At 37.1% G+C, this 21,836-nt stretch overlaps 1 protein-coding gene across 2 annotated transcripts; it reads left to right on the top strand.

Annotated features, from left to right (window-relative positions):
* Positions 1-636: 636 nt before the first annotated feature.
* On the top strand, positions 637-18,875 carry slc6a3 (solute carrier family 6 member 3). 2 transcript variants are annotated; one of them, XM_081597365.1, is made up of 16 exons: positions 637-1,478; positions 2,211-2,328; positions 2,799-3,003; positions 4,287-4,418; positions 7,268-7,484; positions 8,805-8,943; positions 9,143-9,277; positions 10,938-11,041; positions 11,721-11,845; positions 12,255-12,367; positions 13,173-13,301; positions 13,514-13,613; positions 15,613-15,713; positions 15,921-16,088; positions 16,234-16,305; positions 16,469-18,875. In XM_081597365.1, exons 2-16 carry the CDS (start codon positions 2,272-2,274, stop codon positions 16,490-16,492), a joined length of 1,821 nt encoding a protein of 606 aa, XP_081453491.1. In that variant the 5' UTR covers positions 637-1,478; positions 2,211-2,271; the 3' UTR covers positions 16,493-18,875. The 2 variants fall into 2 exon arrangements, with proteins under 2 accessions (XP_081453491.1, XP_081453492.1); XM_081597366.1 differs by lacking the exon at positions 637-1,478 and adding an exon at positions 1,792-1,982.
* Positions 18,876-21,836: the final 2,961 nt, after the last annotated feature.

Genomic DNA, 21,836 nt, shown 5'->3' with positions numbered 1-21,836 from the left:
CTGCATTAACCAGAATCAAAACCAAACGTAGAGCAGCAGCATCCCGTTTTACTCTGGGACAAACCTTTAATTTGATTCAAAAATTATTTTTAAAACTTCAAAAAAAACTGCAAAAAAGCAAGAGCACGGTTTGTTCATGTGTACAAGATTAAAAGAAATCTGGGCTGCTTCAGGATACCTGCTGTTTTTCAGCAGGTCCACGGATCTGAAGGACATAAAAATACACAAATATCTGACATCACATCAGTTTAAACTGTAAACATCAGACATTACATCAAGGCTACAACCCCATTTGTTTAGAGTTGCTTTCTTTAATGACAACTAGAGCATCACAAAGTGTGTACTATCTTTCATTGTTTTCCCTTTATTTGCCACTGCAAAGTAATGTTTGTTTTTGCTCATTTGTTCTATTTTCCTCCCGATCATATCAAGCCCTGTAAATGGCCTTATTGTCAAAAATGTGTTATGCATATAAAGTTGCTTTGCCAAGCTTTTCTTACATTTTATCTAACATTTCAACAGAATTTGAGGTTTTTATTAGTTGCAATACTCGTCAAAGTGAAGAGAAACAACACGCATATATCTGTGTGTGTGTGTGTGTGCGTGTGTGTGTGTGTAGGTGTGTGTGTCTGTGTGTGTGTGTGTGTGCATGTGTGTGACAAATCTACGAAATAAGAGTTTCACTTAGTGAACCCAACTTCTTAACTAAATGAAGTTTTTGAAGGCATTTACATCAACTTGGCTCCTGTTGGCATAAATCCCTTTCACTGTAAAACCAGGGAAGTGTCAGATGTGACTGAATCCCAGCAAATGCTTCAAGCCCCCCGACTTGAGTTTTACTCTTCCTCCCGTTAGGCCAAAAAAGAATGAACCGCGATCCTCACGGACACTTACGTCGAAGTCTTGTGTGAATGTCTGCACACAAGTCTAATAGCTTTTACCAGACGGATGTACGTAACACAGATAAGAGAGGAGTCAACGCTCACATCAGGTAAGAAAATGCAGTGATGGGCGAGAGAGCAGCAGGAACGAATGAAGCTCATGTGAGGGCAGAGGGAGGGAGGAGAGTGACGGTGATGGGGGAGTGTTGTTGATTGTTCCTCATATTTCAAGAGAGGTCCCGCAGACAGATCTCCATATAAGACCACAGGGTGCTCTGATCTCTGTGTCTTGCCACCAGAGACCAGGAGGGTGGGAGGCATTTCCACAGCTCATCAGATTGCCAGTTCCTGTCATCGTTTTTTTTCTTTTTTTTGTATATATATATATATTCTCTGTCTTAATCCTCTTTGCATTTCTTTCAGTCAATGTTGATTCGTGTTTTTGCTTAAATTTTGAAATCCTTGGTCTAACTTATCTGAGAAGGTCTGCACAAAGATGGTCACCATCATCAACCGGCACCAGACTGAATAGCATAAACACAGGATTTAAATCATCCAAGTTTGGCAACTGGTGGAGATTTGTCATTTCTGAAAAAGGTAAGGGATTTACTTACGTGAAGTTATTCGTTTGAAAAGGTGTTTTGTCTTTTGGTTATAACATGCAGCTGTAAGCAACATAGTTCTGAAAGAAAAGTTGACATACGCCTCACTGTATTTTGCAATTTTGACAAATTCTAATTAATAAAACTCCAAGTAACATCGCATAAGAATTTTAAAAAGCAGATTTCATTTTTGAAAACACACTAGTTGAAAACATCCTGATGCCTGATTTATTAATTTTTTTTTATTTTTTACAAAAAAAAAACAAAAAAAAAAACATACTGTATGTTGCCATATTTCTGGTAAACATCATGCTGAGAGACTGTGGTCCAGACCTGTGTACAAAATGGCCATCATGAAGTGGTAACCTTTTCAAACAGCTCCTCTATCTCCTCTTGTCACTCTCAGTCCAGACCCCCTTCAGTCCAGGTTGTTTTTCTCCATCCTCTGTTCACATCATATGCATCATATGTTGGATTAATGCTATGGATTTGCCTACAGGTGACTTTAAATGTTGGAAATTTTACTAACATTCATACTTAGACGTGATGTTATCTCAAACCAGTGAAACGCTTGTCTCTCAATTTCATTCATTGTGACTTGACGGCAGCAGTGTGCTGCGTCTCAGGGGAAGCTGTCTAAGTTGGTATCATTAACCTGATTTCTTGTAAAGGGAATAATTAATCTCTCTTCTTTTGTGTGTATTTTCTGTGTCATTCTGCGTTCAAGACTCATCAGCTACACCTATACTTCCTTTTGCTCTTCCGACTGGCCCCTCACAGCTGAAGTGATGTCCTCTCTTGCAGCATCAGAAAAATCCTCTCCGAACGCCATGGGTCCCAAAGAGGTAAGGACATAAGTGGGGGATAGTTTTAACAAGGGTAAATGAGAAATATTTTGTGAAAGTGCTGATGTATTTTAAAAGATTTATTCATTCATTCTTGGTATTTTATTTTATTTTTAGTCTGTAACAATGTTTGTAAGTTGCGGGTGAAATGACAAAAACCTTTGGCTGGTGCATGTGCTGGAGGTGAGGGGCACCATCTGTTATGCGTGGGAAATCCAGGGAGGAGATTGAAACTGGTTCAGCAAACGCAAACACGTTTCCATGTGCCAGTATACGTCTGCATAATCTAGACTCTTGTAGATCCACATTGAACAAAGAGATGTTGCATTTGAGAAGTACACACCAGTAAGAATGGGGGGAAATGTTTCAGAGCTGTTCCTTTGCTCACCTTTTGAAAAATCTACTTCATGTTTTATTTATTTATTTATTTTTTGTAAAATGCAAACTTATGACAAAGCCTGGTCCCTCAGGTGGAGCTGATCCTTGTAAAGGAGCAGAACGGGGTCCAGTTCACCTCCACCACCTTAGTAGCTCCGGCCCAGACTAACCCCTCTGGGGAGGAGGAAAGAGAGACCTGGGGGAAGAAAATCGACTTCCTCCTGTCTGTGATCGGATTTGCCGTGGATCTTGCGAACGTCTGGAGATTTCCCTACCTTTGCTACAAAAACGGAGGAGGTGAGGAGAAAAAGGCTAAAGGCTGCCTTTGGTGTTAGAGATGCAGAGTTGTATTATTTATTTTGCCTTGCACAAGTACTATGGACTTGTTCATGATGACTGGCGTTTATATATATATATATATATATATATATATATATATATATATATATATATATATATATATATATATATATTATCCAAGGGTTTGCCGAGATCAAACTAGGAGGAAAAACAGCACAGCTGCTCTGCATAGATTAGCTCTAACAATCAGTGTCACTAATTATGGCTGTTTAACATAGAGCTGTCATTAGGCTGTACGTGGTGCTGTGGCTAAAAATGAAATGCTATTCTAGCCATGTTCAGGGCTGACATATAGCTTGTACCAAAGCCTACCTGCACATTGAGAAACATAATGTTATATTTGATTTTAACCAAAATGACCAAATAAGAAAAACACAAAACACTTTTTAAAATAATATTCAGGTTATTTATTTATTTGGCTATGGGACAAATGGCATTTTGCAGGCATCAGTTTACTGTCAACCAAATAGACAACAAATACATTTTCTTATAAATTAATACGAATCATTTATTTAAGTCTCAGCTATTTTGTATGTTGTTGTCAAAATATGACATTTTTCTTTGTCATGTGTCAAGATATTGATGTAATATTACTCTATTTGGTAGAAACGTATGTACAGAATATTTATGAGCTGCTGCATAAACAAATTAGTTGGATTTATTTAAGCACAATACTGCATTTCTGCAGTTGTAAGTTGTTGCACAATACCTTACACCAGATCATATTAGTATTTTTAAGGGTATTTTTCTAATACTCTATTTATGTGTCTACTAAGAAAATAGCCTAACATTATTTTAATGTTGTTTTTTTAAGCTTTTTGAGAGTTTAGTGAGATTCTTGTATGCTTTATAAATTGTCAAGACACACACATACATTTACTATACAAGCATCAGTTGAAGAACAAACTTTATAAACTGTTAGTATTGTGATTTATTTAGGTGCAGACAGCACTCTTTTCTGACAGTGTGTGGATTTGATGTGTGTGTGTGTGTGTGTGTGTGTGTGTGTGTGTGTGTGTGTGTGTGTGTGTGTGTGTGTGTGTGTGTGTGTGTGTGTGTGTGTGTGTGTGTGTGATATAATTGGATCTCTTCAATGCCATTCTCTGACTGTCCTTCGTTTATATGATCAATAATTAAATGCATATATATATATATATATATATATATATATATATATATATATATATATATATATGCATATATTTATTGGCTTTTTGCAGGAGCCTTCCTGGTCCCGTACCTGTTCTTTATGGTGATTGCAGGGATGCCTCTTTTCTACATGGAACTGGCTCTTGGGCAGTACAACAGAGAGGGAGCAGCAGGTGTCTGGAAGATTTGTCCCATCTTTAAAGGTAAGACAGAAACATCACCCTGCACATTTACTGATCTCTCAGGCAAAGATGTACAAAAAAGATGTGTAAAAGCCGTGAAATATCAAGTGAAAAAATTGCTGCAGAAAAATTTCCTGGGAAATTATATTATATATATATATATATATATATATATATATATATATATATATATATATATATATATATATATATATATATATATATATACAAAAAAAAGGACTTCTATCTTTGGTCACTCTCCTCAGAATTAAATGGTCATTATTTTAATCTCAGATTAAAGTACCCAGACACCATAATGTCCTCAGCTGAACTATCATCCTCCCGTGTTAGTTTAATCTCTTCCAAAGTTTTCTATTCAAAACCTTGGTCTTAAAAGAAAAAATAATCACTCAATTTAAATTTCAAATCCTTTTATCCTTTTCTCACTCTTGTTGATGCAGGGACATTTGCACTTGGCACAATAAAAATGTTTGTAATTATGTTTGCTTTCCTTTTTTCTTCCTGCATGTCCATTTGCCTGCATTCCTGTTTGACAACCCCCCTCTTGAAATCTGCATGTTTTGCTTTCTGTGTCTGCCCACATGCCTGCCTGTCCACATGCCAGTCTCTTTTGTCCGCCTGTCTCCTCGTTGAGCAGCGACAGGCATTATTTATCCCCCAGAACATCAGGTTCTGTTGCCACTCAGATGGAAAGCAAATGAAAATTGGGCTTTTAGACTCCTTCCATGATTGTCCAATCGGGGTGATGCTGGCTGACACGTTCTCTCTCGCTGAGTACTTTTCGACACATCGTTAAGCAAAGCGCAGTTTTAGGAGAATGCCAATTCAAACATACACTAATGGAGGCGCGAACATTTGGACCCGTTTTTTGCTTTTGATCCCAGTCATAGGTTGAAAAACAAATAATGATGTTTGTGGATTTGTGCTCTTTATAAGCCTTTATCTTTGTTCAGTCTCTTGTAGTTTCATTCTTATTCATTGTCAGGAAGTTTTCTTTTGCAATTTGAAGAAAATGATTTAAATTTCTGTTTCAGTTCTCTGCTTTGTATTCGGATGTGCTCGGCGGAGCATTTGTCGCTTCACAGTGTTGGGTTTTCTGTCTCGCATTACTAAATGTTTCCCGCAGTGTGCACGCTTCTATCTACAGTATGTCTGTCTAAGAGTGTGGGCCCCCTGTCAGAGAGCACACTGTGTATGTTGACGTTCTAATAACACGCTTCTCTCGCTGCAGGGGGATAACAGTAATTATTCAAATGCACGTACGCATGCCCGTATTGACAGTAATTATTCTGATCAGCAAGCTGGTTTCCTCTCAGGATCAATGCGTTTGAAGAAAAGAAGCGAAAACCGGTGATTGAGAGATAGCACGGCACCACGCGGTGCTAATAAGAGGCTTCGCTCTGTGGACAAATATCACATCCACGTTACAAAGATATCAATAAACTCCAGTTGTGGTCAGGCTTCTTAGCAAAGGTCAACAATTAACTGCAGCCTTAGAAGACTGGACACTGCTTCAGATTTAGGAAAAGGGCAGATGTGCTGATAATTAAGGCATAAAGCGTTTGTCTTTAAAAGTTCAGTTTTTTGGTTTTTGTTCTAGACCGCAGGCATATTTTACAGATGAATATTCAAAAGTTGTTTTTTTTTGTTTTTCTTTTTTTTTCAAGCATTTGTGTAAGATATAACAAGGTAAAAAAAATGTCAAAAGTTTTTAGAAAAGCAAATATGATGCTAGTTTAATTTGTTGTAGTGAATAGGTTTTGTCCTGCAACACCCAGTAATGGAAGCAGAATGTATTTTCTGCACATGGTAGAAATACCAGCTCAGAAATGTGTAGATAGCCTATAAAACAGCCTGGTTTAAAATACTATGCAAGTTCAGTGGGATGACAGCTTTTTTTGCTCTCATGTTGTTTAAAGCTGTTATTTAAATATCCGTCCATCACATTCAAAAATGTCATAGGTTGAAAAACAAATAATAATGATGTTTGTGGTTTTGTGCTCTTTATAAGCCTTTATCTTTGTTCAGTCTCTTGTAGTTTCATTCTTATTCATTGTCAGGAAGTTTTCTTTTGCAATTTGAAGAAAATGATTTAAATTCCAAAAAAGTAGATTTGTGAATACAATGGAGATACAAACAAAACACACGATTCCTGTCCGTTACACACAAAAAGCCTGATTTATGGGGTCCCTTGGATATATTTGTACATCTGTAAGGTTCATTCCTCCACACACAACTCTGGATTCTGTTCATAAACATTTTAGAGTCGGTGTGACTGAATCAATGAGTAATCCATTTGTTTGATGCCTTTCTGTAATTCTAACGCCTAATTTAATACCTTCTTGAAAAAGTTAAGTCTACTGAATATAAAAATATTTTAAAAATATACAAAACATTTATTAATTTTGTAGAATAAATTTCAAGAAAGCTTACTACCTGCAAGAGTAGTAGTCTAAAATAAGGAACATTTCATAGGAACATTTAAGAACTTATATTCCTACTGTGAGATCTTTAAAGAGAGAATTAGTTATACTGTATCAGAGTAAAGGGGCAAAATATAAATAACAATGTTGTAAAACTTTTACTAATCCTGAATTGGATTACATTCTGTTAGCTAGCCATGAGAGGCTGAGCGGATAAAGCCTTTCTTCTGCCTACATCTCCCAGAATGCTGTGTGGTTCTGGATTGTAATTCAGTGAATATTGTATATATTGGACATTCTATCAGATGTATTATCTATTGATACTGATCAAGCATTTGTTGTAATATGTTTTTAAATTTATATTCATTTGTTGTCTAGCCATACTCTACATAATGAGTGTAATGTCTATCATTCTGTCCCCTGCAGGTGTTGGCTTCACAGTGATTCTCATTTCCCTTTATGTTGGTTTCTACTATAATGTCATCATCTCCTGGGCACTGTTTTACCTCTTCTCCTCATTCACCCGCGAGCTGCCATGGGTCCACTGCAACAACACCTGGAACAGCCCAAACTGCTCAGACTGGGCCGACAACAGCTCCATCGGTGACATTTACAAAGCCACGCCTGCTCAGGAGTACTTTGAGTAAGTTTAGTTGACCTGCCGATCTAATTTGTTGGATTCAAACATATTTTCCCTCCCTTAAACCTAACTAAACTTAAGAGTTTACCGACAGTCAGTATCTGCGATGGATTGGCGACCCTGTCCAGGGTGTTCGCCTCTTGCCTCGTAAGGATAAGCGTGTTGGACAATGGATGGACGATAGTGAGCGTACTCAGAGGACAACGTCATGTACTATATCCTGAAGTTTTAGTTAGCTGATATTACCTCCTTCATTATAAAGCTAAGCAGGTGTCCTTTGTTTCAGCTTGTTGGATAATGGAATGGATGGATGATAGTCAGTATAACCAGAGGACAACATCACATATGATATTCCGAAGTTTTATTTAGCTGATATTACCTCCTTCATTATAAAGCTGAGCAGGTGTCCTCTGTTTCAGCTTTCAGGGGGTCGTTCTGTTGTGACAGTCAGAGCTCTTCATCCCTGATAGCTGTGTGTGAAGTGGCAGTGTGCTATTTTCACTGAGCCACCTGCAAACAATTTGACCACAACAGCTCAAAAAAATGGTATTGGTCTCTCTTATAACATTTGCGTTGATTGAAGACTTAAACCAAAGTATAAAAAATACTATCTCAAAATGCATACTTTCAGGTGATGTGTGTGATACAGCAATGTACAATCAAGTGAGAATGTATGTCATAAAATCTGATAACTTTATGAGTAATCCATTGATGTTTCAGCATGCATTATTTATAAAATGCCTGATCTTCCTTTTTTTTAACAACTGGTCAATCTGTGCCATCTGCACAAATATCCTTTAGTCTTATCTTATGTGATCTATTGTTCAGCAATGAACCTCATTTAGTGAGCCATCAAATCCAGACATTGGTTTGTTTAGGTATTGGTATTCTGCACAGTAGCACTGAATTTCTCTTAGCACCTGTTAGAAAATAAATTCTTTGTGGAGTTCTCAACACATTCAAGAATTTACTCAAAGTTTAAATTTAATTAAACGTGACTTTGTTAGAAAACAACAGCTGGTTTTACTTGTATCTTGTCTGACCCTCATTCAGTCTCCAAAGTAGTCAAATGTTGTATTGGTTGGTAGATGGTGATAATTTCCAGTACTTTGATTGCTGCTTAACATTTTAGTTAAAATCAGGTTATATGTTGGGTAGCAGCCTTTCACATTTGTCATCTTAGCGGAAGAAACTTCACCGATTTAGAGGCATTTTAGGATTTCTGCATTTGGCAAAACCAGTGTGAACTATTTTCAAGACATGATATACAGCTGGTGACTGTGGGAGTGGTCGTGTTCCTAAACTGGATGTTCCGTTTCCCAGACGAGCGGTCCTCCATATTCAAGACAGTAATGGTATTGGTGACCTTGGACGTCCACGCTGGCAGTTGACTTCCTGTTTGGCTGTTGTGATCATTCTGCTCTACTTTAGTCTCTGGAAGGGAGTCAAGACCTCAGGCAAGGTAGGACATACGGCACACATTGGTAAAACAAAAGAAACATGGAAATGTTTCCAACCATCTCGAGTCTAGAGTTCATAAAATTGTGAAGCTAAGGACCTAAAAGCTTTATTACTCTTGTGTGCCAGCTTTTATTTGCTCTGTCTGTAAAGGTTTGGGCTATCCTCAAGTGATGAGCATGTATGCCATGTGACTCTTTAAGGTTGTGTGGATCACAGCCACCATGCCCTATGTGGTCCTGACTGTGCTGCTGCTCCGTGGAGTAACTCTGCCTGGAGCCATCGATGGCATTAAAGCATACCTCTCTGTTGACTTCCTGAGACTCTGCGATGCCAAGGTGAGTCCAGACAGATCAGCAGACGGATACGAGAGAGATTAGAAGGGGAAGCTTTGTGGGGAGGACAGTGGAGGCTGAAAGCTCCACTGAAGGAATGCTTTGACATTTCCATGTTTTGTCTGTTCATTTATTTTTTCTCTAGCACAAACCTACAATTTGACAAGAAGTCTGAAATCTGTGAAAGTATTACATGTTCTATAAACACCAGCTTGAACTTTCTAAGATAGAGTGCCAACTCACTCTTGGTACAGGTGGTTAAAACACTTGAAAGCTATTTAAGCTATTTTGCACAAACAATCACAGAAAATCTTAGAAAAGTCAAACCTTTTTTGTGAGAATTTATTGGGGTGGAGATCGGGTCGATAAAGTCCCAATTGGCACACGTAAAAGTTTCAAGTGTCTGGAAACTTCTAATTAGTAGTTATTGCCAGTAATGTTAAAAAATCCCAGCCTTATCTCACAAACATGTGATTGTAACAGTAACCATGTGCTTTCATCAGATCAAGTTTTTGGTCAAATGTACTAGCAGTGAAAGGCATCTTCACCACTTGGTATGGTGAAGAATCAGTGACACTGTGGGCCTGCACTTCTCAAAATGCTCTTTTAACCTTTGTTAGAGTCAGTGGCATCATGAATTCTTTAAAGCTATCTCTTAAAATCTGGTGAGCTCTGCTAGACGAGGGAAAATTGGAAGTGTACGGTCATCTGGATCCCCATACCTTCATACTATAGTAAAGAAAGAAACAAAGGAAGGAGAAATAGTGTAAGGTCAATCTTTCTTCATGCTTTATGCCCAAAAAAGCCAGAGGCAGCATTAGAATGAACAAAGTACTGGCAGCAGTGGTACATATACTGTAATTGCACCACCAGTGACTTGGATCAAAACAGTTATTTATTTACATGGAATCCCCCTCCCACTTAGAAATGGACTTAAAGATTGATATTTCTCATTTTATTAGTGTGAGAATTTGTTCCCTTAATTAAAATTTTACTTACTTTTATAACTTTTTACACAACTTTATCAGAGGTGCTCTCGATTAGGTTGCCTTATGCACTGCATTATAGAAAGTAGGCCTACAGACTAATGTTGTAGCTGTTTGAAATTACTTAAAGTGAAAGATGATGTTCAGTGGTAACATATGCAAAGCACAGAGTATTTTACAACAGTCAGACAATAATTCTAACTCTATATTAGTGTTGGTACATATATTGTTTTACAATGACAAACTTCCTGCTATACATTCGTGTCTGTCCTTGCCTGCTGTGAACCAATCTGAGAATTAAACTAAGCATTATATTGACTCACACAGGCAACCAATGAATGCCTTAACAGCATTACTAAATTTGTATTATTTTCGCTTTAAAGAACTGGCTATTCACTAATTTTAGGTGTCATGGAGCTTAAAAAGCAAACATGCAAGACCAAGATTGAGGAACCTTGATGGAGAGACACCGAGAAATTCATGGGAGCAATTGGCGAATTAGATTAAATAGATGCATGGAGCAGCAATTTGCAAAATTACCCCCTGTATTCACATGTGTCTTTCATCTACTGCCGTTGAATGAGTTTCCTGCAATTATCTCAAATAATGGCTTTTTTCCTCTCCTGCACCTTTTGTTTGCCGCTTCATACGAGTGCGCTTGTTCTTTCGCTCCCCAGGTCTGGATTGAGGCTGCAACACAGATCTGTTTCTCACTGGGTGTGGGGTTTGGTGTGCTAATTGCATTTTCCAGCTACAACAAATTCAGCAACAACTGTTACAGGTACACACACACACCCACACGCACACACACACACACGCAGTGATAGGCAGGTGGGGGTTCATCAAGGCAGACAGGGGTGGAGAACTTGCCATGCGGTTCAAGCATGCTTGCTGCACAAGTAGGTAAAATAGAATCTCCTTTGAAGCTACAAAAAAAGGAATGTTTGACAAGAAGCCATGCGGAGGAAAATTTAACAAGACAAAGTATTCAATTCTTGGAAAATCCAAAAGCAACCAGAAGAAACGCCTTCATGTCCGCTTTTGCTTTTTCATTGTTTCTAATAGCTGACAGACAACACAGTCCAGCTTTAGTATTTGATTGCACCAAATAGCTAAAGATACAGCAAATTATACATGAATTTTATTCAGAATAATTTTCAGGAATCTTTCTATTAATTTATGTTCTCTTCTTACCTTTTTCTAGACTTGACAAAAACAACTAAATTGTAGCTTGTCATCTACCAACTTAACAGAATGACTAGAAAAACAGTCAATTTTCTTTTTCTGAATCATTTCTTAAGTTTCATTTTTAAAAGGCATACGCAAAAGGAAATTCCCTGAACCCACCGCTGGCATTTTCTTTAATAGATATGATCAGTTTGGTTGGATGTCACTGCGCTCTGGCTAAAAAAACTGCTTTTATACCGTCATCCTGTCATTTTCTGTCTTGTTTCATCCAGGGATGCTATCATAACCAGCTCCATCAATTCTTTGACAAGTTTCTTCTCTGGATTCGTTGTCTTCTCCTTTCTTGGGTACATGTCCCACAAACACAACGTGGCTCTAGATAAAGTCGCTAGAGATGGTATGTTGTTTTAATGACCATAACCTTTTAGTTCAATATGCTAATATGATTAGAACACGGAGTCTTTCTTATGATTTTAGAATTTCCAAAAGTGCATGATCTGATTTAGTTTTTTGGTTATCGTATCGTGTGTAAAACTGAGTATCTCCAAAAAAGCTGCACTTTTGGTTATGCTGTGGTCCAGTTGCCTGGTCATCACTTTTTGCCTCTTGTCAACATACATCAAATCTTCATGGTTGTCCTTTTTCAAATGTGAATATATATATTTTTTTCACTTGTTGGTTATACGTGTGCAATAAAAACATAATCATTGGTCTCCATCTGTCAGTGGTCATAATACTTTAACATTATGCTCGATCATTGTATGTGATGTTCTTCTGTTGACTTTTTTGACTTTTCTCTCCATAAGGTGCTGGTTTAGTGTTTGTAATTTACCCAGAAGCCATTGCAACATTACCAGGGTCATCAGTGTGGGCGGTGATTTTTTTCATTATGCTGCTGACACTTGGTCTTGACAGTGCAGTGAGTATGCATCCACACACACGCGCATGCACACATTGGCGTATCTTATTTCCCTTCGTCATTTGGGACTAGCACTGTTGACGATTCACTATGACACCACATTGTCAACATTGGTTGTAATTCATTTGCATATTAGTTGGAGATTTGACAATGAGAATTTTGGACCTGATTTCTAATATTTCTTAATTTATTTTTGTAAAGCTTTGACCTAATAACAATGTTTCTTGAACAATCTTATTATAGAAAGATAAAAAAATGTTAAAACATATATTTTTAGTTTCTTCTTGCCATAAGTAGAAGCATAGTTACATTGTGTGTTTGTCTTACAATTTATAGTAAAACAAATTTTTTATTATTATTATTATTAGTGCCATTAGACTAGAAAACACAAGTTCCAGTTTAATAGCTTCTTGCACATTCATTGGAAACATATAACTTTGAAAATGAGAATCAACATTGCAGAGTGTTTTTCTTTAACATGAATTGGTAATATTATGTCACAATATTATAATACTATTATATAATAATATTATAATTATAATATAATTATAATATATTATTATAATATTATAATATTATATTCAGAATTTAGGAAAATATCAGATTTTTAAGTTTCTGTGCAACTGCACACTGATCAGAGCCAATCGAGCTTAATATCACCTAAGCTAATTTCTCATTTCTAAAAATCAACAAAGTAAAAATGACCATTTTTGATTTTTCTAATCTTTTTTGGCTCTTAACATTCATGCAAACACCTGCTGCCTGATTCTCTCTCACTTTGTGTTTTCTTCTGATTCCTCTGTAGATGGGTGGGATGGAGTCTGTGATCACTGGGTTGATTGATGAATTCAAATTCCTTCACAAACACAGAGAGCTGTTCACCCTGTTTATCGTTGTTTCAACATTTCTCATATCCCTCTTCTGTGTCACAAATGTGAGTTTCTTACCAGGAAGACTTTTTGCATGGCACACTTGTTTGCTTGGTGGTAAATATTCACCTTCGCAATGCTTAAACTCTTAATTACAATCAGTGTCCTTCCAAGAAACAGCTATTTGCACATGCAGTTCACCTTGTAAAAAAAAAAGTTTCATAATGCCAAATAAAACCTACGTGGATTTAATTGGGTTTCTTTTTTTCTCTTTCAGGGAGGGATGTATGTGTTTACTCTGCTGGATCACTTTGCGGCCGGAACATCGATTCTCTTTGGAGTGCTTATTGAAGCCATCGGCATCGCCTGGTTCTACGGTGAGAAAGATGAGCTAAAGTAACAAGGAGAGACGCCACTCGATTCATTTTTTTCATGACCAGCAAAGCTGATGCTTTATTAAGGGTCTGAAGAGAAATTGCTTGGTCTGGGTGTTGTGTGCCCCAATACAACATGCCTTTTATTAGATATAAAACAGCTTCAGGTAGAAGGTTATAAGCATCGGCCTCTTCAGTTCTGTCCCCACGCTGTGCATATTGTTGGGAAACTGTTTGTGTGGCGCTTATGAAATGAACAGATGGAGAGAGAGAGAGTCTGACCTGTGACTGTGTTACCTCTCAGCTCACACAAGGTGGTGAGTCAACAAATAATAAAAGTCATTGCTCGGGAACAGGCGCTTCCTTTTTCTATCACCTGCCATAGTTGCCTTAGTCATTGCGGCTGGGGCTGAGATTTGTCTAGTCACTTATTAGGCAGAGATTCTCGCTGCATTTCATTCGAGTCTTGCCAACGACATTTTGAAGAAATTATTCCAATAAATTCTGACATAAAATTAATGACATCTTTATTCTGGTCGATGCTGTGGCACCGTTGTTAGCTCAGCTGCATTATACAAATTTGTTGTTCAAATAATTTCCAGGGTTTTTTTTTTGTGACATTTGCATGTTCTTCCTTTGCTTTTATGGGTTCTACCAGCAGACACAGATTTTCCACTCATTCTAAAAATAATTTTTCTTACTGCACCTTCTCTCTTTAAATTGCCTTGGGGGGATGGATATTAGATTAAAACGTGTCTGTACATTTTGTTTCCTTCAAAACTATGGTTCAGTGGCAGTATGGTTTGGATTTGTGGAGTTCATGGTATCATGGTACGTACACTCACATTTTATATCAAATTGTACCACTTCTTACTTCTAAGGACAATTTTAAGAAACCAAATGACCTAGCATAATCATTTTGAAGTGTGGGAAGAAGGCAAAGAGAACAGCCACGATGTTTAGCTTTTTTCCAAAAACTTTTTAAAATCTGAATCCTTTGTTTAAACAGGTTCAAAAAAGATACATATTTACATGTTTTTTTCCTAGAGGTCTCAAATTATTTTTTTCTTTAAATTTTTTTAATTTGTTTTCTGTAAATTAAAAATATATATATATATAAACAACCAGATAGTATTGCAACAAATGTGAGCTAATAAGATAAATATATGGCAGAACTACTGACGTGAGCCGACTTTCCTCCCCGGTGGCTTCTAACCTAGAAAGTTGAGGGGTGAATAAAGACCTGAGTAGTACCAAGGCCCCAGGCAAAGGGGGTCAGCATATTACCCCAGTTTGCTGGATCTTGACCTTGGCAAGCCCAATAAATCACGCCCGAGGCCTCAATGGGCTTTTGCTGGTCTTTTTTTTATATCCTTATAACTACTGACAGAAACCCTTGACCCTCTGGCTACTGTGGTCTTTCATTCTGCTATCCACTACTTCAGAACTATTTGTTGAGCTGAATTCCTGGTCGTCAGACTGGATATGTTGTTCTACACTGAGGAACGTTAGGCAACACAGAGAAAAACAAAATAATTAAAACATAAAAAAGGAATGAGTGAAGGGAATTTGTCTGCCTTTGCACAGTTACTTTATGCATTGCTCAGTTAATGTTCTCCTATAACTCTTATGCCAAATATAATACTGGGAATTTTTATGATACATTTTTTTGCACTATTCTCCTTAATAATGCAAAATGTTTGTAACCCATCGATCCAAAAAATTTAAACAAGCCACAATCTTATTTTTACACAGAATATCATGTCTATATTTATATGTGACAGCACCTTGGCATGCAGCAGCACCGGCTTCTCAGTCTTTGATGATTTTAAGGTTATTGAGTGAACTTAAACATCAGCACATTTGGTGTGGTTTGTTTTGTTCTGTTTTGTGGAAAATGCTATTCTGCTTCTGCATAAATTTGTTCCTCCCACCTTGTTTAACCCGCAGCCCTGTCTCACTCCAAGTTCCACCCAAAGGTTTGCATCTTCTTGTGTTTTAGGAGTGGATCGTTTCAGTGATGACATTAAGGAGATGATTGGTCACAGACCAGGAAGGTACTGGAGATTGTGCTGGAAGTTTGTTAGCCCTTGCTTCCTCTTGGTGAGTCCTACCCACCTTAGACTTGTGATTTATAACATAAACATGGATGAAGCTTACCTTAAATTCTACTGGCTTGTACAAAGACATGCATACAAACTTGTGTTTCTGTTTTTGACCACCAATGGTAAATAGGCCTTTGGTAAATTTTGTTCTTGGAAAGATTCTCAAAAGTCTGGATTTTGTGTTTACACCTTTCTCCTCTTATAGTTTATGGTTGTGGTTAGCTTTGCCACGTTCAACCCTCCAAATTACGGCTCCTACATGTTTCCTCAATGGGCAAATCTGCTAGGGTGGTGCCTGGCCATGTCATCAATGACCATGGTTCCACTGTATGCCATCTACAAGCTCTGCACACTTCCAGGAAGGTTTTGCGATGTAAGTCTCCATAATCAACCTTATACAAAGCAAAAGATGTATTTATTTATTTTTTTAATATTTTGCTTGCTTTGGTTCTGTGATACGTTTTTGTTTGTGAGGCTTACTGGCTTAAGAACAGGTACTAATCAGTCTTCCCTAACAGCGCCTTGCTTATGCCATCACCCCAGAGACAGAGCATCATCTGGTAGACAACGGAGAGGTTCGGCAGTTCACTGTGAGTGTAACCTTGATCCTACTTATTTTTTTGAGCATATAGTTAGATCTCCAAAATCTATCTTTTGTACTTCTCTGATCATAAGCTAGTTTGCTGTTAAATTTCTGTCATGATTGTAGTGTTTCATTTTAAAGGCATGCTGCACTTTTTTCCCTCCCCACAGCTGCATCACTGGTTGGTCGTTTGAGAGCTGCAGAAAGAGAAATGGAAGGAGTGAAAGAGAAAGAATGTCAGAGTGGATGCTGGATGCATGCAAAAATAGAAGCCTAAAGAGCTAAAGAGTGAAGACAGCCATGTAAACTGATCGCAGGGATTAGGATGCAGAGCTTAAAAGTGCCAAGGAAAAAGAAAAAAAGAGAAATATAAAAAAAATCCACATAAATTGTAGTGTTGTTACATTTTAATAGTGGATGTGTAAAACTGTGCATTGGCCCCTATCTACTGTTTCTCCACAAGCTCGTGAATGGGATTCAGTAAAATAGTTCATTTGATGTTCAGCCTGCTATTTCCGTAAAATGCAAAAAGCCCATGAATGAATAGCATGGAAGTCTTAGCCTGCTGGATATTAGTGTGATGAATCCTCCCCGTGTTTTATAACGGTAGAAAATTGTTACTGCTGGTGAATGAACACAGAAAGATATTGTGAACATTATATGACGTGTTTAGTGGCACAATTTAGGACACAATATTTTAAAATTAATAATGTTGTAGAGGTGCTACACAAAGCATTAATTCTCTCAAAACAAAGTGCATTTTATTTTTGATTATTCCCCTTCCTGATTGAGATTTAGGACTAAAGTCATTGATCTGAAGAATTCCAACTTATTCTATGTTCCTATCAGGACTATGTAATTATTAATTGTAATTTAAAGACTGTTATGATTGCTACAGCCTTGCAGAATTGAACTTGCTTACATCAGAATCGCTTACTTACATACAGTGCTTTATTTTTTTCAAATAGTTATTTTCAAACATTTTCACTCAATATTGTTTTAGGTGACGCGAAACCCAAATTATGCTACAGCAACTGCTACTTTTTTCTTAGTTTTTTTTAAAAACATTATTTTAAAATATACAGATGGACATATTGAAAATGTTATAAAAGGAAGCCCCAAAGCCCCCAAAAGGTCGCTTTTAATTACATCCAATTAATTTTTTACTTGCCTGACAATGAAGTTAGCATTTTATTTGAAATGTAAAGAAAGACTCACACAGCATCCATATTGTACGAGGCTTCGCTATAGGTTCTTCTTCCTCATTTTCACAACCGGGTGTGTCTTTACATCTGGTTGTTTCAGAATTGAAAAGCTTTTTATTGCATCAGTTGCAACGCAGTAACATTCAAATGGGTAACTCAGACCTATTTGCTCAGTTAAATTCAGGTGGTGACTTTTTTTTGGAGGGGGCCGGACGAATAAGTGTTCATCATCATCACTGTTTATTGCAAAATGTGTCCATTGCTTGCATCTCTGAAAGTGAAGAACAGAACCTGAAGTCACATCTGGTCGAACGTCATACTCAAAAGATTTAAGAAAAAGCCAAATCAAAAAAGAGTGTATCAATGAGATTTTTTTGAGTTTTTCAGAATCTTTTCTGTTTTGTCCTCATTTGTTTGTTATTAAGTCACCGGGCAACCAACATTTGACATCCATGTAGTGACCACAGAGGTTGATTACAAAGAAGTTTTCAAAAAGATATTTATAGCTGTGTGTCATCAGCATAGCAGTGGTAAGATATTTGTGCTGTCTAAGGACAGATCCTTCCAAAGCACAATGAGCAATGCCAACTCTACCAGCTTAAAAATGACCAACAAAACAGAAAACTAGTAAGATAATTAAATCCTTATCAGAGATGTCGCCTTGCTCACCAAACTGGCCACACCCACTTTGACCTTTTGAGGGCTCTCTACTCACAGATGATTAATCCTTGATCAACCAAAGAACAGATATTGCTTCCTTAAATGAGATTATTTTTTACTAAGAGATTTTCCTCGAAGAGTCAACTGTTACCAAATCGCTGCCACTAAATTTGTGTTTGTCCTCTGAGGGCATTATGTGAAAGTTTTGACGGTCACGTTTCCTTTGAAAGGCATTAAGCTTTAATTTTACAGTTTACACGAGGCTACTCTGTATTCTAAGACTGTTTTCAAACGTGTTTTTTTAATGAAACTGCAAATTATCACTGTATCATATAATAAATAAAGCTGTTTTAAAGAATATGTTTAAGCAAAGTAAATGTAAAGCTTAGGGACTTGCACTGTATTATAAGAAAGTGACGAAGACTAATATACATATATATACATATTCAGAAAATAGATATTAAAGAGAAATATATGAAAATCCATATTTGTTTTTGTTTTTGAGTTATTTTGAGTTACATTAGAAACCCTTCCCCAATAGGTGAGCAATCATTAGTTTCCCCCATTTACGGTACATGTAACACACTGAAGGGTTATTTTTGTCCCAAGTTGTATGCATGTGCTGCTGTACTGTGATGTTTCTGACTGTATGATTTTGTTTTGTACTGTCAAAATTGAAGTATAACAATAAAATTGTTACTTTAAAACATAACGTCGATGCCTTCACTTGATTGTTTGAATAAAATGTGTAGTCTTTGTGACCTATGTATGTCACATTCTAGTGGCTTCCTAAAAGTTTATAAAGATGCTCATGTAAACAACTAAAGCTAAATCATTAATATTTAGCTGTAAAGCCTGATTGCAGCAAAAGAGTTCATTGCACAAGCTTTTAACATACAGTGAGTATATGTTTTTGGATCATTAATTCATGCTGAAACTGTCTCTAGCTCTCTGAATTGAAACATTGATCAGACGTGTCTGTTTCATACACGTGTTTTGTTTTTTTTTGGTCTGACAGTCTTCAGTTGGATAAAAAGCAAATATCAATCAATTAGCATTTAAATTGTTTCTAAGCATGACCAAGAGTCTTCAGTCTTCATTACAATGGTATGAAGCGCACACACTCAAAATTCTTAGCCAGGAATGGATTCCTAGCAGATAATATTTAGGATGATTACTGTCTACAATAGATTGGCAAGATTCAATTTCTGCTGACGATCATCCAGCCACGGTAAATATGTGCACAAGCCTTACATCAAATTAGCAAACACAGAGCAAATATGTACTTGTATAATGTGAAATATTTGCTCAGATTACAAACTCCTTTCATCTGAAAGGAGCTTGTAATCTATATGCATGTCTGGTTGTCAGCAAAAACAAAACCCTCTGCTACAATTTACAACAAGCAGACAGATGTACACAGCCTCTTTAAAAATGTACTGGTAAAAATTATTTTGAACAAATGTTTACATTCATGTCATCAATCCCTGTCATCTTCGTCTTCCACAGCAATAATTCTCTACGACCTGTTTGTTTCTAGCTTCAGCTCTCGAAGAGTGCAACCCGCACAATCAAATCTGTCTAAAGTAGGTTTGGTTTTAGTCGACAGAGCAACATCTGCTATGCTATAGTACACTTTCTGTATGATGTAGGAGGATGTGCTCAATAGGATGTGTGTGACTCGACCTTGGCTCTGTTTGTTGACAATGTTGAAACACAGTGAGAATTGCACAGTGAGTTGCTGTGAGAATTTTCCAAATGTTGTCAGCCCAGAGCAATTGCAAGGCAATTTAGCCCCATCCAAGGATATGGTTTAAAAGGTGCCATTATCGCACCCAATAAACAAAACGATTATGTATAATTTCATGTCTTGCCACTGATGTTGAAACTGAAAATATAAACACAAGGAGTGGCAGGAGGAAACGCAACTTTGTTTGCAGTTGTTGCGTAGGTTATTCTTTTTGTTTTGAGATTGTGTCAAAGAGGACAGACACTATCAGCAACCAGCAAATTGGGGCACATTGTTACCAAATAAATATTAGCAATTATACATACCAGGATTTTGAAACTGCTATGCTATTGCTAAAATCTAGTAATTTGCACTGAACTGTATATGGTTTGTAATTGAGAGAGTGGTGATCAAATTAATGTACAGATAAATAAGTACATAAATTTACTTATTTATTTGTTTTAGTGCTTCACAAAGCACACTTATAAAGTGGTAAAATGAGACCTCAAACATAGCTTCCTTATGCTTGCTTTATCTTCTACTTGGTGTACACCTCCCTCTACTGGTCAAATAGTCAGAACTTTGAATAGATTATGCCTTTAAACACTTCGGGGATGCCCGGTTTCTCATGTCACGGCTTTATAAGCATATGATTCATTCATTCATTTACCTCATCTGAGTTAGTTTGAGACAAACCTGTGGATCTATCATAAGGCACATCTTAAACAATGTGTGTGCTTGAGTGGCATCAATCAAAATAAAACCACAAGAGGAATGTGGACTTTCTTTGCTCTTTCCCACAGAAAATGTCTGAGTAGAGCTGGAAAGATGCTTGCAAACAAAGACACATACAAACCTAAATCAGCTACATAATTTCTCTCAGGGCGAGTGGGACAAAATTCCAGTAATCTACTGAGAGGAGGGAAACATACTGATAAACTCTGATAAAAGGCATGATGCGTAACATGCCATTGTCCCAAATACTAAGGAAAGGTATGTAGATTTTTGAATATTTGCATTAAAAAGGCTCTGTGGTCCCGGCCTAATATCGTAATTAATATCTCAATTTGAGAATTATATATATATTTTTTTCATTTTCAGTCAGGTAAATCTCTTTATCTATTTGTCCAAAAGAAAAGAAGCTGCCTAATAATGATGCAAACCTTGATATAGCGTGTTGACCTCCATAGGCCTCACCTTCCCTCATTGCACAAATACACAATATGTGCTTAAATCCATTAAGCATTCAAGTCTATCCAGCTTGGAGTTAGAAAATAATACGCCCAAGAATAAGGATGTGGTTAAAATACCCACTTGCCTAATAATTATGCACACGGTATACCTGCGACCTTCACTAGATGTAGCATGCCTGGCAGTCATATTGCACTTGGTGTCCTCTGACTTTCGCAGTCAGGTTCTGACTGCAGAGGTCGTTTTGTTGCTTTTCTGGCTCAGGGTCACAGAAGATCTGACTTCAGAGCGCAAATTCAGTGCACCACAACAATTCTTCACATTATCTCATTATCTGCGTTTCACCTGGTCAGTTCTTGGAGGCTGAAAAACTAATCCTCATAACTCACTCTGTTGTGTTAAAATGAACCTGGAGACGGATTGAGCTTTCACTTTCAAACTGTTATATATTTTTTTTCAATACATCAGTTTTTAGGTCACATAGTTGGAAGCTACTATCCATGCAAAATATCAACGTGAGACCTTTGGATAAAACCAACAACCAAGGCATTTAATGTTCCTTAAACATTTCGCTGACTTTTGAAGGCCTCCATATTCCTTTTGACAGCGAGGAGAAGCCAAAGGACACACAGTGTTCTTCCTGTTGTTGCGCAACACAATTAAAGTTCACAAAACAAACATGTTTTTTGTCCCACTTTCAGGATGTCACTGGGAACCCTTTGGTTTCAAGTCCCCTGGTGTCCAATTATCTTC

Source organism: Poecilia reticulata, chromosome 16 (assembly GCF_904066995.2).
Source record: "Poecilia reticulata chromosome 16, P_reticulata-male-v2, whole genome shotgun sequence".
NCBI classification, from domain to species: Eukaryota; Metazoa; Chordata; class Actinopteri; order Cyprinodontiformes; family Poeciliidae; genus Poecilia; species Poecilia reticulata.
The sequence above is the reverse complement of the archived record's forward strand: the minus strand, read 5'-3'. Positions and strand labels throughout refer to the sequence as shown.